Source organism: Eulemur rufifrons, chromosome 21 (assembly GCF_041146395.1).
Source record: "Eulemur rufifrons isolate Redbay chromosome 21, OSU_ERuf_1, whole genome shotgun sequence".
NCBI lineage: Eukaryota > Metazoa > Chordata > Mammalia > Primates > Lemuridae > Eulemur > Eulemur rufifrons.
Window position 1 is genome coordinate 10,312,384 of NC_091003.1, and position 20,107 is coordinate 10,332,490.

A 20,107-nucleotide genomic window follows, 5' to 3' on the forward strand; every position below is an offset into this window, starting at 1 on the left:
TACCTTGAAATGGTGCAGGTGAAGATTGAGCCATGTGTATATGCTCCTCATTGATCAAATAAATTGGCTGGTGTTGGGCAATCTCCACACTTGTACATACATTACTTTCTCCATGAAGAAAGAATGTGAAAGCACAAGACAAATGTTCACTGAAAAAGAAGAAATTAGAAACTTGACTTTACATTTTCGCTGGAAATAGGTGCTAGAAAAAGAAACTACAGATTATATACAGCTCTACTTTATCAACCATCCTGTAAGGCTGACCTCTATTTGTGGACAAAACATAAACTTCTAGTTTGCTGTTGAAAAACTAAATTAAAGCTGGCAGATAAATCTGAAAAATTAGATATGTTACATTCTGAACTTTTGGAAGTTATTGTGTAGAATGCTTCCAATTTCATTTGTGTAAAATCTAAGTCCTATGCCAACTATAATAAATACCTGAGAACAGAGGAAGAATTCTAACATTTTCTACCTTCTCATGGCAAGCACCCAAAAATGTAAAGTCAAATAAATGAAGAAACATTTAAAAGCCTTATTAAGAAAAGGTATGAACAAGATCAAAAGGCAACCCGAGTGGATTCTGAACTGGCTTGTCACTGATTCTGGGAACAAACACAAATAGTTTTGCTTATGTTTGGTATAATACAACATCAAATTTATAAGCTTACAACATCACAAAAAGGTTAAAATTGTTTATCTAAAAATAGTAATTAAGGACATTGTTGTATATATATTTCCAATAATGCAACTGTTAAGGTAACATAAGTCTCCAAATAGTCTGCTAATCCATTATATTTAATTTTTACAACTTACTTCTGATCGAAACATTTTATTGAAGGATTACACTTTTCCTTTTTACACACAACCAACTAAAAACTGATAAAAATGAAGTATTGTGGAGAAAAATAATTTCAACATCGCTACAGTGGTACATTCTTTCCAAGTTGTTAACTTTGGCCCTAAGCTAGCATAGCACATTTCTCAAAACAGCTCACAAGAACATTTGCCTGATGAAGCAAAATCACTTGTACTAAACAAGGCCAGGCAACCACCAATTAAAAAATTATTTCTAAGATATTGCTTCTTTTCAAAACTTCTCTAAAATATTATAAAATGCATTTTGATTACTGCTCAAAACATTAAACTTTGTTTCAAGTATAAAATTATAATACTTTAAGGAAAAACTGAAATAAAAATGACAAAAATGTTACTCTATCACACAGTGAGACATACATATTCTTCTTTGACAAGTATGTTGAGATACTCTAACATTTTGTGTTTTAATAGAATGTTACATTTCATCAATATGAAACAGCAAGTCTTGGTATTTGGATATTTAGTAAATGCAAGATAATGACTACAATTTTATAAAAATTTTGAAAATGTAAAAAAAATATTAACGCCATACTTCTAAGTTTCAAGTTCACAAAGAGGAAAAACACACATAATTTAAATATATGCAAGTATGCAACCCTATCAATAGTAAAAACGTGCTATCCTTTATTTATGAAAATGACAGTAGCATCACATCATCCTTAACATATAACATTATGCCTGGCACATAACCGGACCAAAACATAGTTCTGCTGATTGTAGATTGGCTAATTTTTCAACTGTAAATTTCAGCTGAGAGGTGTGAGTTGATTCACCCCTAGTCATGCCTACTACCCCATGTAGTCAACAGCTTATTTATAAGAAGCTGGTGGGAGTTGTAGATGTGGACGACAGCCACAGAATATGTTCACTATTCCACTGATTCCCAACTGTGCAGGAGAACAAATACAACCAACATTCTTCTTATCAACTCATAAGTCCAAAGAACGGTGCAAGGTGCCTGAAACGACACTGAATAAAACACGGTCCTTGCCCTCAAGGAGTATATACACTAGCAAGAGATTGATATGAAAGCACGTGAGTAAAATAAAGCTAGACATGTATACAGAAATAGAAATTAAAACAAAAGGCCACAGGAAGGCTGAGGTATAGTGATTTCTTCAATGTAGAATATACAAATGCTTCACAGAGACGAGAACAAATGAAAATATTTGGTTTCGCTTGAGAAGTACCCACTCATGTCTTTTGTCCGTTTTTAATTAGATTATTTATTTTTTATTATTGAATTGTTTACATTCCTTATATATTCTGAATATTAATCCTTTGTCAGATGTATTATTTACAAACATCTTCTCCCATTCTGTGGGTTATTTCTTTATTCTGTTGTTTCCTTTGCTGTGCAGAAACTTTTTAGTTTGATGTAATCCTATTTGTCTAATTTAGCTTTCATTGCCTGTGCTTTTAAGGTTTTACCCCCAAAAACATCTTTGCCCAGGCCAATGTCAAGAAGCATTTCCCCTATGTTTTCTTCTAGTTGTTTCATAGTTTTGGGTCTTACATTTAAATCTTTAATCCATTTTGAGTTATTTTTGTTCAGAGTGAGAAACAGGGCTTTAGTTTCATTGTTCTGCAGGGGATATCCAATTTTCCTAACACCATTTATTGAAGAGACTACCCTTTCCCCAGTGTGTTCTTGGCACTTTATCAAAAATCAGTTGGCTGTAGATACATGAATTTTTTTCTGGGCTCTCTATTCTGTACCATTGGACTATGTGTCTGTTTTGGTGACAGCACTATGCTGTTTTGGTCATTACAGCTTTGTAGTATATTTTGAAGTCAGGTAGTTTGATGCCCTGAGCTTTGCTCTCAAACCCTCCCCCTGAAAAAATCAACCAAACAAAAAAGTACAAATGGCCAACAGGCATATGAAAAAATGCTCAACAACACTAATCATCAGGGAAATACAAATCAAAACCACGGTGAGATATCACCTCACTCCAGTTGGAACGGCTACTATCAAAAAGACAACAGATAAGTGTTGGCAAGGATATAGAGAAAAGGGAATCCTTATACAATATTGGTAATTAACCAACATGGAACGCACATTAGAGCCATTATGGAAAATGGTTCAAAAAAATTAAAAGTAGAATTACCATATGATCCACAATCCCACTGTTGCGTCTATATCCAAAGGAAATGATATCAGTATGTGAAAGAGATACCTGCACTCTCATGTTTACTGCAGCACTATTCATAACAGCTAACATATGGAATCAACCTAAGAGTCCACAATAAACGAATGGAGAGAGAAAATGTGTGATATATACACAATGGAATCCTATTCAGTTATTAAAAAAAAAAAAATAAGGCCTCATCATTTGTGACAACATGGATGAACCTGGAGGATATTATGTTAAGTGAAATAAGCCAGACACAGAAAGACACTGCATGATCTCACTCACATGTGGAATCTTAAAAAAGTGGATCTCACAAAAGTAGGGTAGAATATTGGTTACCAGAGGCTGGGGAGAGGGAAGGATGAAGAGAAGTTAGCCAACAGAAACAAAGTTACAGGTAGGAAGAATAAGATCTGGTACTCTACTGCAAGTAGGCTCACTATAGTTAATAATAACGTATTGTGTATCTCAAAATAGCTAGAGAAGAGGATTTTGTTGTTACCATCACAAAGACATGGTAAATGTTTGAGGTGATGGATTTGTTAATTACCCTGATTTGATCATTACACTATGTACACAGGTATGCAACATCACATTGTACTCCATAAATATGTACAATCATTACAGGTCCATTTAAAATAAAATCAATCTTTAAAAAAAGAAAAAATAGGGTTTCAATAGTAGAAAGCAGAAAAGTAAGAGAGCATGAAGCAAGGAGCAGACGCAGTTGAGAGCAGGATGTAGTCTGGAAAAACTAATCAGAGGAATGGAGGGACATGATCAGAAAGGGGTCTGAAAAATAAATCAGAGGCCACCACTTGAGACAATAAAAAGATTCATATGTACAAAATAACAGAGAGCCAATTTAAGGTTTGGATTAAGAAAGTCAGGTGAATCTAAAGAATCATTATAAAAATTTCAAAATAGCATTCACTTCAAAGAACTGAGACGCATAACCTACTTTTTTATGTTGATAACTTTAAAAATAAAATGTCTTTTTAAAAGAGACAATTAAAACAAGATAAGAAAAATAGTAAGTTATTTATAAATATAGTAAATAAATATAATAGAGGCCACCAGTAACTACACGATTTCTAGCAAATTACTTCATCTCTCTGATAGTAGCTTCCTCACATGTAAAACCAAGTGTTGGCACAGAGTGCTGGGCCCCCTAGAGGCTCCAATTAAGGAACCCAGAGCAATGATTTCTACCTTAGATCAATGGCTGCCTTCACCCTTATACAACATCAACATGATCACATACCATAACTCAAACCAGTCCCTGTATCAATTCTACTATCTCCCCTACTGCTGTAGGTCAGAAGATACAGTCAAATGAATACACAGAACCAAAAACACTGCAAGGTCAGTCAAACTAAAACTGGAGCCTCACCCCTGTTCTCTTAGGGCATTCCACTTGACAAGCATGCCAGGCCTTCTCAACTGTGTTAATTCTCCATTTTCTACTCAGTAAATCAGGTCTGATTTAGGTAATTCTTCATATGACCTCTTTCTCACCTTAAACACCTCTGCAGTCAAACTTACCTGACCCTTCCCTAGAGTCTTATATATTCCTTTTTCTCTGGAAACATACTCCCGTACTTATCTCACCCGCTCATGAATAATCTTTATTTCCTCCTCTATTTTCCTCAGGTAACCCAACCTTGAAATACCTCCTCTTGACCACAATACCCCCTTTTGTCTCTCTCTAATGACTAACACCAAATAACCAACACAGAAATGATTAAAAATAACAGTAATGTTAATATGAATATCACTAAATAACCCATATGTAGATAAAAATAAATAACCTTAATAAGCATTATAAAAGAAATAAAGTACTAAGATAGAAAATAATGGGAGGTGGATCTATTTTAGAAAGGGATTGGTCAAAGAAAAACATTATCTGCAAAAGGAGGCGGGGGGGGGGGGGGGGGGAGGAGCAAGGCATTTAAACTGAGGTTTGAATCAGAAGAAAGAGGAAAGTGGCAAAGACCACTCCAAAGGAGAGAAAATCATATGTGCAAAGGTATGGAATTGAAGAGAGTCTGCCCTTCTAAAGGACATTTTTAGAAGGCAAGGTGGCTACATCATTGTGAAAATAAAGAAGACTAGTAAAAGATGAAGCTAAAAAGATAGAGTATGAAAAAAATAAACTAGTGAAAAGGCACAGATTATCAGAGTGGCTGAAAAATTAAAATAAATCCACCTACATACTGCTCACCAAACAAATGCAAAGTAAAATCTTACCAAACGAATGAAAATGCCAAATGAATCCTAACAAAAATAAAGCTGGTATAGAAATAATAAATAAAACTTATTAAAATATTTTAAACTTAAGTTCATCATTCTACAATAATACAGAGGAATTCAACAAGAAATTTAAACAGTCATGAACATGTATGTACACATCCACATGGTACAATACAGCTTTATATAGAGAGAAAAAAATTAGAATACAAGGAAAAACTGATAAATTGAAACTTAATAAAGATTTTAATATACTTGTCTCAGTATTTAATAGAATAAGCAAATTAAGAATATAAAAATAAAACTGACAAAATATATAAATTTCAGTATATATGTTGGCTTTCCATAAATAGATAACCCTATTCTCTTTCCAAGAACACATGGAAGAACTGCAAAAACTAAATGGATAATAGGACACAGACAAGTTTTAAATTTCAAAGAATTGATGATATCATACAGACTACAAATTCTTTAACAACAGTGCAATTTAGTTAGAAATCAGGTTTTTTTTAAAGGTTAAAATAAAATCCTTTTGTTTGACAACTTAAACATATACTCCCTAACTAAATCATGGATTACAGAAGAAATCATAACGGAAATCACAAAATATTTAAACTCGAATGACAACAAAAATAACACTTGTCAAATCTAAGAAAAACAGTACTTAGAGGGTAATTTATATCCTTTTATGCTTAGAAGTCTTAAAATAAATGAAATTGAAAAAAGAAAACAAAGAGTAAACACAACAAAACAGAAGTATGAAAATAGCAGATAAAAATACATGTTAATAAAATAGAAAAAAAAAGCAATAGAAAAGGCTGACAAAATAAAACTTGTTTTTTGAGCAGGCTAAAAGACAAAATATTAGGTAAGACTGATTTGTGGGAGGTCTGAAAGATGTCTGTGCAAGGAGGGAGGTGTACTAATAAAGCATTCAGGAACCAACAAAGAGGAATTAACTACAAATAAAGTGGGGAAGCTTTTAATGATAAAACTGCTATATGTATAGTAACTTTATGCTAATTAATCTGAAACATATGACATGAATAATTTTCTATAAAAACAGAAGTAGAAAACATTCTGAAAATAATAACTAAAAAATCCACCCACCCACTCACATCAACACCATCTCAGGAGGTTTTACTAAACTTTCAAGGTTGAATCCAACTCAAAATTATTTTAACAAGGAATGTGACAGATTAACATCAGCAAATCTAAGAATGTAATACAGTGTGTTAATAGACAAAGGAGAAAAATGAAAGAATCTATACCAATACATAGAGAAAAAGCATATATTAAACTTCAGGAAAAAAATCCAGTAATAATTATTTTTAAAACTCTTAGGAAACTGGGAATTGAAAGGAATTAACATAAACAGATAAAGCAGTTACCTTAATGTTAAAACTTCAGAAGGATCCCTTTTCAAAAAAGGGAGCAAGATAAGGATATCTGCTCTTCTACACAACACTATCCTAGAACCCCAAGTCAATGTAATAAGATAAGAAAAAGAAAAAAGTGATATAAAAATTGAACAGGAAGAAGTAACATTATCTTTACTTGTAGATAATATAATTCTCTTAAGTTTTTTATGTATACAATATATAGACTAAGAGAACTAACAAAAGAGAACAGGAAAATTCATAAGGTTGGTAGGCACAAGATCAAGAACAGTTGTGTTCTTACATGCCACTTAGAAAATATAATGGAAAAAATATATCCCATTTGCAACAGCCATAAAAACTGTAAGGTACCTAGAAAATAAACCAATAAAAGACTAGGCTTCTATAGAGAAATTTACAGAATAGTCAGTTTGAAGAATATAAAATAAGATACAAAATCCTTTAAAAGATGCATCATATTCTGAAAAAGATGCATCATATTCTGGAAATGATACCAATATCATAAAGACTGCAATTCTCCCCAAATTAATCTATAAATTCAATGCAATTATGACCAAGATCCCAGTAAGTATTTGGCAAGCTGATTCTAAAATTTATACAGAACAAAGAGTCCAGAATAGCCAACACAATTTTGAAGGAAAAAAAAGTAAGAGACAACCTACCAATATCACTATTTATTGTTAAACCAGAGTAATTGCAACAAGGTAGTAGTGACTCAAAAACAAAGAGGCTACTGGAACAGAACAGGAAACTCAGAAACCAATCCTCCAAATGGTTCCCCATTAAGGTGTAAAGTCAAAAACCCAGTAAGATCCAGCCACAGGTTACCTTTCTGACCAAACTGCCTATTGTTCTTCCCCTTTCCTCTCTTCATTCCAGCCCAATAAGCTTTTCTTCTATTCTTCAAAGCAATCACAATTTGAATTTACTGTTCCCTCTGCCTGGAACTCTCTTCCTCCCAGATATCAACATGACTCTCTCCCTCACTTCTTACAAGTTTTGCTTAAATGTCACACCACCTCAGCAAGTCCTATCCTTACCACATAATTTAAAGTTACATAACCCTATTTTTTCCCCATAGCACTGGTCACTCTGATACACCTATTTTTCCCCCATAGCACTGGTCACTCTGATACACCAACCACAATCCTCAAAGACTCTGTGGAACTGAAACAGTTTGTAAACTATAAGGCTCTCTCTGTATTATGTTCTTTCTAGAGATACTGGAAACAGAGATAGCAGAGAGAAGCAGCAGGTGGGGTAGAGAGGAGGAGAGGGCAGGAAGAAAGGAGAAAAAGAAAGAAAGCAGAAAAGAAGAGGATGGGAAGAGGGAGGGAGAGGAGAAAGAAGAAAAGGGAGAGAAAATGATGGGATAGGAGGAGAAGTTGTTGGTGTATGTGACTCTGTGTGTGAGTTTGATTGAGTTTTGTTTTATTTTTTAAATCACATTCAAGAATATAATTATAGTACTAGAAAACATTCATACTAAGGACTTTACAGGGTTTTGTTCTGTAGCTTTACATTTGCCACCTATTTTATTAACAAAATCAACATGTGCAAATTTTGAAGAATAAAAGTAAAACAAATGCAAGAATAATTATATCATGACTAACAAACATCTGGCCTTACGCCTAGAATTTGTTCACAAGAACATCATTTTAAGTGCCCTATAAAAACATTATTGATGATACAACAAATTGCTATACCAATTTATTAAACTATTTTCACCAGCCTGGGCAACATAGTGAGATCCCATCTCCACAAAAAAAAATTAAAAATTAGCCAGGCATAATAGTGTACACCTGTAGTACGGCTACTTGAGAGGCTGAGGCTGGAGGATTGCAGCTCAGGAGTTCAAGGCTATACTGAGCTACAATCATGCCACTGAACTCCAGCCAGGGCAACAGAGCAAGACCCTGTCTCTTTTAAAAAAAAAAAAAAAAAAAACTATTTTCAAAATAAGAAATTAATTCTTATTTCAAGTACATAACATGACCTAGGGAAGTTTATTCAAGCTTAAAGCCCTCCTCACTGGGTGCTTTATTATCATATTTCATGTATGCTACAAGTAGATCTCCAAATATTTCATCACATGTTTCTAACTCTTCATTCCAAGTTTCGAAGACCTATTTCTTTCAGAATTAAACTAAGAAAGATGCCATGAAAATATTTTGTTTCAATGTATAACCCCTGGGTAAATATGGTAATATCAATTTGTGACTTGTCAAGCTCCTCACTCCTTCACCTTGGAGCTTCCCTAGACATCAGTTTTAAATAATATATTTATATTTCTCTAAAGTATGCATCATGTGGTATACATATATAACATATATGTGTATATATACACACACACAAGGAAACAATGTTAAAGAAATCCCATCTACTGTTTAAGTGCTGAATAGCTAACAAAACATAAACCTATTCCCCCTCCTGGCAATTAGCGTAAAAAGGAAACATTCGATATCAGCACTGGTATACAATCACTCCATGAGCTACTTTCCTAGCCTCATCCAAACACTCTCTACCTCAAGACTGAACATTTACTGCATGTGCCACACTGCTTCCTATGTCTATGTTTTCATTGGTGCTGTTCTTTTGCCTAGAAGAAACTTCTCTTATCCTTCATCTAACTGCTATTCATCTTTCCTGAGACATTACCTTTAAAGCACCAGAACAGGTTTAATACTCCCAGAGAGCTCTGTGCATATCTCAATCAGAGCACTTCAATTCCTCTTAAGTTTATGTTTAGCCCATCTTATTAAATTTTGTGAGGACAGGAATCATGCTTTATCTACCATTTTGGACCCTGGTACTTGGCGTGGGTAGACGCTACATCAATAGAGTTTCAGATACTTATAACTTTCCTCTAAAATTTTCTGGCATTTTACTAGGAGATTCAGAAATAAAGCCTGAAATTCTGAGTCATGAGGTGGAAACAGAAAGCCGTGATATTCTAACCAGGAGTGTGTTAGGGGACAAGTACCTCTGGCCTTGAGAATTTCTGACGATCTCTCTAACTGTTCTTCTGGAGGGAGGCTGCATGGGGCATATTCCTACAGCTATGGAGTATAATATAGTGTCGACTCTCTTTGAGGCCCAGGGCAGCCTAGATTCTCTAGGCTAGAAAGGAGACTATCACAGGCGTCCACCATCCCCCTTCTACTTTCTCCACAGAGCAAAGCTTCTCATATTAGCTCTTTCCACAGAGATCTCTTTCTTCTCTGCCAAGAGTGCATACCTCTTGCTTTGCGCCCATACTATCAGAGAAATTTACTTCATCAAGAAACATTTTACAAACTAAGCACATCTCTCATTGTGCCAGACACTGTGCTAGATTTAGAGATATGGAGATAAATAAAACCAGAATCAGCACTTGGGCATTTTATACTTTCCTAAGCAAACTACATTAAAAACTTTTGAAAGGAACAAAAATACTAACATGGAACTATGGCATTCACTAGATGCAGAACAAGAGCCCAAAGACTTTAAAAGAGGCAGAAATATGAAGTTGAAAAACTCTGGCAGGAAACCTCAGTGAAAATTTTGTACTTTAATACTAAATCTTTAAAAATGACAATGACAACAAAAAAATCCCTTAGCATGTAATTATAATACAATATCTTATATTGATTTGTATCCAATGCAATCTTTTAAGACTTCTCTAAGGAATGACCTGAACTCAGGGAAATGAGGGGAGAGCTAGCAGGGTAAGTTTTCCTACTATTTTACAAAATATCATATATTCTATCTTATTATCATAAGTGGCTAAAATTCTATATTCTTTGAGGTCCAATAAGTAAAACTAAAACTATATTTCAATAGGGAAAAAAATCTGGTTTCATTCTATCTTTCCAACCTCATCTCTTACTACTTCCATTCATATGTCTAATGCTTCCATCATCTACTTTATTTCCTTCACAGAGCTTGTCATAATTTGCATTTATTAATTTTGGTGGTCTCCCCCATCATAAGATGAGCTCCCTGAGGGGAGAAAGTATGTCTGTCCCACTGCCCTCCATATCCCCAGCACCTAGCACAGTGTATGGCACATAACATTTAATAAATAGTCACTGAAGGTTCTATCAGAAGGACACTTGCACTGGAATGTTTATAGCTGCACAATTCACAATAGCAAAGATGTGGAAACAACTCAAGTGTCCATCAATACATAAGTGGATTAATAAAATGTGGTATATGTATACCATGGAGTATTAGCCATAAAAAAAGGTGAACTAATACCCTTTTTAACAACCTGGATGGAACTAGGGACCATCCTTTTAAGTGAATTGTCGCAAGAATGGAAAAACAACACATGTACTCACTACTAAACTGGAACAAATAGATCAATTCTCATGTGTACATATGGTAGTAAAATTCAATGAAATTCAAGCAGGTAGGAGCGGGGAAGAGGGGATGGGTAAATTCACACCAAATGGGTACAATGCACACTATCTGGTGATGGACACACTTTTAACTTTGACTCACATTGTACAAAAGCAATTCATGTAATCATAACATTTGTACCCCCATAATATTTTAAATAAATAAATAGTCACTGAATGAATGAAGGCCGTTTTAGTCATAACCAAAGATTAAACTACTTTTCTTTAGAAAGTTCATGAGAGAAACAAGAACAGTTAATGTGCACAGTGAGTATTTTTAAAGTGGGAAGGAATTAAATTATCGATAGGAGGAGGTAATATGTATACCCAGGTTTTTTTTTTTTTTAAAAGGCACCTTTTAAGACTGTTTACTTAAGAAACACAAGGAGTTATTATGGATTGTAACTGGGGTAGCTGGGAAAGAACTTGCATATATACAAAAGAAGAAGGACTAGTATTCCAAATCGTTTTATTCTCTTACAATACTCTAAATCCTCAAAGGATATTTTTACTTCTCACACTGAGTTTTCAGAATGCAACTATTACATGTGCTTTCAAAATGCATTATGAATATTAATAAACTCCTGTTCTTTTCATAGTGTAAAAGTGTTTTGATAACAGATTCACAATGCAAAACGCATTTAGATAATTTTATCTAAATACTTTCTGTGTTATGAACTTACCGTCTTAAATTTTTCCAAGTTGTCATTAACCAAACCTCTTGCCAGAAGTAATTTGCCTCATTATATAGATCCTCATTTGGGAATATTTTGCTAATGTTACTTTATCATTTCCTTTCCTTAAAAAATACACAGTCTACTCTGGTAACCCTCACAAGGACTATGCTGAGGCCCTTTGCTCACTAGTATACTGTGCTTTCTCTTACTGGACAGGCCTCAACTTTCATCTCCTTTTTTTTTAAAAGGGTGGCATTATAGTACACAAATAGTAAGATTTGATTAAATTATTTTGTGAGGCTCTGAGGTGCTTTTACTATTTCATATATCTTCCCTTTAAATTATAAGTTAAATCTGATTACAAGGCAATGAAAATGTCCAGGAAAGTTAATTGCACATAATTTTTTTTAATGAGAGATAGTACTTATAACTACTAAATTGCCATTACAGTTCTAACAATCACCCTTCTAAGAAAAGTTACCAATTACACTGTTACAATACAAAGTTGCCTCAATGAACACTTTACCTTCACAAAAATACACACAAACACATACCCGCACACATATGTGCGTACACACACATGCAGGCACCTAAGTGAAAAATCTAATACTTTTTGAGCGCTAACATGACGCCATGGAAAGTGGAAAATTTCATGCCTTACCTCATGTGATGAGTCAGACAAAACTTTGCTTCACACACAAAATTATTAGAAATACTGCATATTGGGCCAGGCATGGTGGCTCATGCCAATAATCCTAACACTTTGGGTGGCCAGGGTAGGAGGACCACTTGAGGCCAGAAGTTTGAGACCAGCCTGAGCAATATACTGAGACCCCATCTCTACAAAAAAAAGAGAAAAATTAGCCAGATGTGGTGGTATGTGCCTGTAGTCCCAGCTACTCAGGAGGCTGAAGCGAGAGGATTACTTGAGCCCAGGAATTTAAGGTTGCAGTGAAATATGATGATGCCACTGCACTCTAGCCTGGAAAACAGAGCAAGACCCTAACTCCAAAAAAAAAAAAAAGAAAGAAAAAGAAAAAAATATACATATAGTATAAAATTACCTTCAGGGTATATAAACAAGGTATATATGAAGCACAAATGAATTCTGTATTTGGACTTGCATCTCAACCCTAAGATCTCATTCTGCATATGTAAATATTCCAAAATCTGAAATCCGAAATACTTCTGGTCTCAAGCATTTCAGATATGGGATACTCAATCTATATATGGCTGCTTTTTTCTACTCTTCTATCCTCCATGCTCAGTTGTTCTCTGGCAGTAAATTTGGCACTTGGGTGGTGATTAACTCTTCCAGATCACAGAGTTCCATTCCTGGCACTATAGTGGTACCAGTGCAGCAGCACACCTCGTGTTAATATAAAAATGGTGACTTTGTGGCCTATAGGACTTAACGTTCCTCCCTGGTACTTCACTTACCAGAAGCAAGTGACAGTGAGGAGACTATGACTCAATATGTCCTTGATTCGATGGCTGGAAGAGTTTGAGTCAAACAATCCAACCATAGTGGTAAAAACCAATACAAGAGAATTTTCAAGATGCCAAAATAGATATAAGAGATGCTCTAGTTACTAATGTATGCTTGAAAAATCAGAAGCCAACACACACAAAATTTGAAGATTATGAAAGTCATCTTACTGAAATCTCTCATGAGGTTATTAAATAGGCCAGATTATCTACTCACATTCTCCGGACAGATCTTGAAAATTCAATGGGGAGTGTGCCTGACAGAACATACAAATTAAAGTAACATTTATATTAGGTAACCCATAACCACCAAAGTGCATTTATTGTTCACTTTAAGACATGCTTGGAATTCTTTTTTTTAAGTATAAAACAAACCTTTCATCCTTTATTGCTGTTATTGTTGTTATTTTAAAAGATAGGAGCAAAGTGGGGACAGACATTGGGGATGATGGGGAACCACATAAATTTTTCTACTGTTTTTCTCATTAAATACTAAGGCATTATATATTACTAAGAACAATAAAGGATCAACTGGCACTAAAATACTAAGACTTTATATATCCTTTTAACTCCACCTAAGAGCATAAACTAGCCTATCTCCACAGCTCCCTGGTGTTAAACAGAAATTACAAAATATATTTTTATAGTACATGTTAAAATCATAAACGTTTGCTTATGTTTTATAAAAACACCCAACCATTATGACAGATTCTGACACCTACGGAAGAGCCAGAGTGGCAGTCATGGTGGAATTCTTGCCAGCTTGAAAGAAATGTAGGGACAGACCTCTGATATCTGCCTAGATTTCCACACCCAGCTCACAGTGGGAGCAATGGCCTGCCAGGATAGCGTAAAGCAGATGGGAGTTCTGATATGCTACCACTCAGCAGGTGAACAACAGCAAGTAGGACTTCACCTACATGGTCAATCAAACAACAGCTAAAAAAGAAAACCTGCTAAAAAGTACCAGTGCAGGGTATGTAGCCTTTCTGCTTTCACACAAAGTTATTTCTCAAATCCACTATTGGACTTTCTATCACATATGAACATCAATCCTTATTTTTCCCTCTATCCATATTTTCTCATCTATTTTTTCCTGACTTTTTAAATTTATTATATGTAAGCTACCTTAATAGTTCCAGAATGAGGCAAGGCAGGAAAGAGAGAAGGATCCATGTTCAGACCCTCCCTCCCCAATTCTATGTATGAAATTGACAGTGTTATGTTATAGTATAAGACAATGCCTACAACAAACAAAGCAACTGAAGAAATCCACCTTTTGAGATTGCCCTGCTTCAAAGCTAACAGCTGACACTCCTGTGGCTTGGCAAATTCTTTAAAGGCTTTCCAACATTTGGCATTAGCCTACCAGAGAGCAAGGCCTTTCATACTCAGCACTATTGCAAGATGTCTCACTCACCAGTACACAAAGGAGGTCATGGTACTCCCAGCAGAAGGAAAATAGAATTGGAGCTGACACTTATTTGGTAGAATGCTGTTATCAGCAAGTATTTATCTTCCATACTCTTCCCATGCCACAGGGCTATACCAGAAGGTAGGTTTTCCTTTTCTTTAATCAAAACACAGTGCAGCCTTCAATCATCAGCATTGCTCATGATCCTAAATCCGCTAACCCTTACATAAATCTGATGGCTAAAACCAACAGAAAAATAAACATAAGATGCTTCTACTTTTCTTATAGTCTGTATAAAATTATGAAGCCAAACATAGCTATGGGTTTTGCAATATGTTATACAAATCCTGAATAGAATTAACTTTGATTCTTAACAGTTAAAAGCAATTTCTCTTGGTGAAATAAAATTCAACTGAAAGGATATAAAAGAAAAAGGGGATATTAGAACTAACAGAGTCATCAGGTGATGTAAATCTAAAAGATAATATTTATTCAATATAAGGATGGCATTAACATCTAAGTAAAGGGACAAACAGAAACATATGAACCTTCATGTGAGGTAGCACCTAAAAAGTTGGTGTATACTCTGGGGATACCAGTGCATACCCACCTTCAAACTAGCCTGATGTGTACAGTAGCTATGTTTATATTTATTTAATGACAAGCCCATATGATCAGTATCTGGTCACTACAAAAACAATGTGAATGCTTAAATTAATAAGAGCTTAATTTTTTTTGAGAGCACCAATTTCCAAAAAGTTCAGAGATAAAAGATTCTGACAGAGAATTCCCTTGTCTTATAAAGCATCAGTAGCTTAGGTGACCATCAGTTCATTCGGTCATTCGGCAAATGGGCAACCCCTGCCCTAAATGCCAAGCGTACCACAGTGAACACCCACAGAGGCCCGACTCTTGCAGAGCTTACGCTCTGCTGGGGCAGTAAGGCAGTTCCAAAGTTCTCAGAAGATATTTTCAGAAAGAAAGCTATGAAGAAAATAAAACAAAATAATATGTTCAAGAGTGGCAGCAGAAGGAGGCAAGGGTGAAGAGAGGACACGTTAAACAGCAGGTAGAGGTGGGTGGGAAGGCCCCTCCAAGAGGGGAAAATGAGAAAAAGTCAGCCCTCTTGAGATCTAAGAGATCGGGGTGTAAGCAGAGGGAACGGCTGTAAGTGTAGAAACAAGCTTAATATGTTTAGGGAACAGAACAGTGACTGTGTTTAAGCTTACACACAGGAGGGTACAAAATGAGGTTAGAGAGGTAAGCAGGGGCCAGCTCATATAAGCTTTTAAACAATGGTATGGGGTTTGAATTTTATTTCAAATACACCGATGAGCCCCCAGATGATGTAAAGCAAGAGGATTACCACGGTCTCACTTATGTGCTGAAAAGATCATTTCAGATGCAATTTAATTATGAAGGAATTAGAAGAAGACACAAGAACACAGCTAGAAGGCTATGCTGGCAGCTCAAGTGAGAGAAAAGCGTGGCTTAGACAACTAGGTGGCAGCAGTGGTTCGGGAAGCATTTTAGAAATAGGGTTGACAGGACATGCAAGTAGACACACCATGAGGGCAGTCAGACACGTCGGTATGGAACTAAGGAAAGAGGTCAGGGTGAGATACCAACATTTGGGAGATGGTGCTTAAAGACAGTGTTTAAACCAGTGGGGTGAGTGAGAGCACCTGGGTGTAAGTCTGTGAAATTGTAGATGCACAGAAAAGTGACACAGCTCAACCACTGTATTGCCCTCCTCAGGTTCTTTTAAGGGGATTGGGGAAGAGCAAAAAATGCCACCATGTTTTCAGTAAGCCAGTATGTGACACAAGTCTTTTAACAATATTTTCCCTAATAATAGGTAAAGAGAAAAAAGAAAATTGTGGGATTTTTCCTTTAATTTTTGTTTTAATGACAGAAGCTTCCCCACCACCCCTGCAAATACACACACACACTGGCATTGGGAGTTTAATGAATTTAGCTGAGTCAAAATAATCCATTCCTATTTTCTCCTTTTAGAAAAGCAGAATTCACTAAATTTAGTAACAAAATTCACTAAAAACAAATAGTGAAGTTATGAAGTACTATTTGATCAAATTATCACCTGAATAAAAAACAGTTTTTCTAATTAGTAATCACACTTACGAATCTGATTACTATCATGACCTGAATAGCAAGTAACAATAAGTGAAATAATCACGCAACCTATTTTACATTAAATTCAGAGATGTTCACCTAAAATAATCTTCTCCTTTTATAATGCTAATAAAGGTGGGGTAGAAATGTGATAGTCATCACTTTTCTCTGGGTCAGCCAAGTCATTTACTCAAAAAAATGAAAGACTCCATCAAATCTACCAATTTCTCACTAAATGACTGTGACAGACTTATTTACTGATTTTAAACACGTATCAGGACTAGAAACTACTATCCAAACTCCCATCAATCCATTCTACAATGGATAAATAAATTGGGGTATATTCACACAATGGAATACTATATAGCATATAGACTTAGGCTAAAATTCATCTACAGCTTGTGTAAGTTTAGGACTCCCCAAAGACCAACTAGGAGGGGTTTTAACCGATAATAGGAGGTAACTCTGTGTGATTGGCAAAAAGAGCAAGGGCACTCATAAGATGCATTGATTGAACTAGATGTAGAATATCTAGAACATTAGCACTGAGGGGTGGACGGTAATTAGAATTCCCACAGGAGACTGCTTTTCAAGCTCATCTCCCCTAAAAACTACAAACTTAGAAAGCCAGTGTTACTAATGAGCATACATCAGATATATGTCCCATACATCAGACAGGTTGGGGCAGAAAATGTTAAAAATCACCCATTAAGAACAAGAGAGCTAAGGATCTGCTCTGCTCCAACTCTACGCTAGTTGAACAATGCTTGGAACACTGAGTGTAATTCTGCATGCCATAATTAAAAAGAATATTGAGTAAAGTGGAACATATTCAAAGGAGAATGACCAAAAGAACTTAAAATCACCCAACATGACAACAATTAAAGGAATGGAAATATTTAACCAAGAGATGAGAAAACTCAAGAAAGAGATAAAAACAGTCTTCAGTGTACAAGTTATATTTAAGTATGCCATGCCATGGAACCCATTTTACTCAGCATTATATTTTCACAATCATTGTTGGAATAGTGTATAATCTCCCCCAATTGCGGCAAATATAACTTTTATACGTTAATCAAAACGTGGCAACACACTGGTCAATGCTTCATGGAACACCTGAGGGCTCAGACACACCAACCAACCAAGTGTCTCAGATGTAGATACTACAGAAAAAATAGATTTCAATTCAATATAAAGAATAACTTTCCAACTGGGCTGTATAAAGAAAAAAACAGGCTTACAAGAAAGGTACCATTATTTGCTATCCCTGAATGGGGGGTGGAGGAAACTCAAGCATATTGGAAGAGTTGAGGGACAGGATGACCTTTAATGGTTGCCTTCAATTCTGGGATTCTAACGATTCTCTATCTCTATTCTCAGAGAAGCTGTGCCTGTTTTACAATACCCATACTTAATGATTACTCAGAAGCTGAGATAATAATGAGACGCAAGGTATATCACATTATAAGTGAAAGATGTGGTGAGACAGGGTAAAGAGAAGTATCTCAAAGACACCATTCTGAAACTTGAAATTTATATTGCTAGTAAAGCCACAAATACACGAATTCTTATATCACCCCTCTGAACCAAACTTTTCTGCTCTTGTTTTATTACTAGGATTATTATTTGGAAGCAGAACTCACATGATTTACATTTTATTTATAAAAGCAGCAATAGAACAGAGGTGAATAAACACAAATTTCTTCTCCCTGGAAAGGACTGATGAGCCTGATAGCCTCCTTAAAAAGCAGTATACTGTCTGAATGAAATATCAGCCTATGAGTAAGAATGAGAAAAATCAATATTATTTGAATAGAAATAATTATACAAAGAAAATTTTCTTTGGGTATGATGCCATTATACTGTTTACCCTCAAGAACTAAAGTCTCAATTCAATTCTTCGAAGGATTAAAGGGCTGCATTTACCCTTTGTTAGCTGATGTTCATCTTGAACAATGTCCTCACAGAATGGAAACTTTTCAATTTCTTATTAAGTAACACTTAACTTCTGTGCTGGGATCATCATTGGTAACAGTTCCTAGAAATATTCCGTGGAGATACTTTAAAATATCCTGGAAGAACTGGACCACCTTAAAACTCAATGGATGAACGGTTTTACCCCTGTATCCCATTTAATCATTATACACTGAATCCCCCCTGCATCAATTAAGCATACAATATAGTGCAGTACATAAAACCACAATAAGCAATACAGAAAAAAAGGATTAAAGCCATGAAAAATGTATTAATTTATTCTATGCAATGCACTTGTAATTCTTCCACTTTCAGTCAAGATCACAGTACAGTTTAATAGTCTGGTTCAGGGACCAATTAATCCTTTTATATTTAAATCAATCACTGACTCCTCTCCGAATAATTTAGCTTCTACACGCTGCCTCCCATTTGATGTCTTTGGGGAAAGAGTGCAGTTAACACTATGTGGCACATTAATCATGTTTAGTAATAGAAAAAGAAATGCATTATCAGAGAAATCTAATACAAAAAGTAAAACATGCTCTAAAACATGTTAGCATAATCAGTATATGTGTCATCATTTTCTTAATTAAAACACGCAAGTTAAACCAGGAGCCAAGCGTATACCCTTCATCTGGCTTTTCATAGTGTGTGTGCATGCATGTATCTATTTATTTTGATTATGTATAAAAATATATATCTAGGAATAAACCCACTCTACTCAACCTCCCCCCACTACTGGCAGATTCCTCACCCCATCCCAACCTAAAGCAGAATGACTTGATGATGCTCAAACAGTGGGAAAGGGTAAAAGTAACAGAAAGGCGTGTATTTTATTCAAACTGGCATGTGTTTGGAACCCTGCCACAAAGCTGTGTTCTTTTCCTTGAACAACTCTGAAGCCTAATTAATAGGGTTAATTCAATGCAATATTCATGTGTAATCTAAAGATTCTTACCACTGCATGTAAAGCAGATGTCCATGTTTTAAGAATATTTTCTCTAAACAAATGTGTCAAGAAAGCATTAAGAGTTCATGTGACTAAGAATGACAACAGTGTACTATATGCTACTTTTTACTTCGACCAATAGCAAGAGAAGGAGGTCCTCTTTTTCAGCCTTGGAGCTTAATCACCACAAGAATAAATCAATTTTGTATTCCAGTAGCCACACCATGGATTACAAATGCATGATTTAGCTTCTGTAATTTCAAAGCAAACATAAGCACTTTTCAAACGGTCCATAAGTAAGTGTTTTCAAAAAAATTTAACCAATTAAGTTTCTATGTAGATTCAGCACTGAAAAAGTAAAGTCTGTGTCTTGGCATAACACAAACGTACTGCTGATTCAGGAGCTCTGCCAGTTCAAACAATTCC

General features: G+C 35.3%; 1 protein-coding gene across 1 annotated transcript in view; it reads right to left on the reverse strand.

The window, feature by feature from the left end:
* Positions 1 to 20,107, reverse strand: part of MED13L (mediator complex subunit 13L) — a 268,378-nt gene that overhangs the window by 62,417 nt on the left and 185,854 nt on the right. The window contains exon 5 of the mRNA XM_069496718.1: positions 4 to 149. Within this exon, the coding sequence (XP_069352819.1) occupies positions 4 to 149 (146 nt within the window). The remainder of the gene's footprint in view (positions 1 to 3; positions 150 to 20,107) is intronic.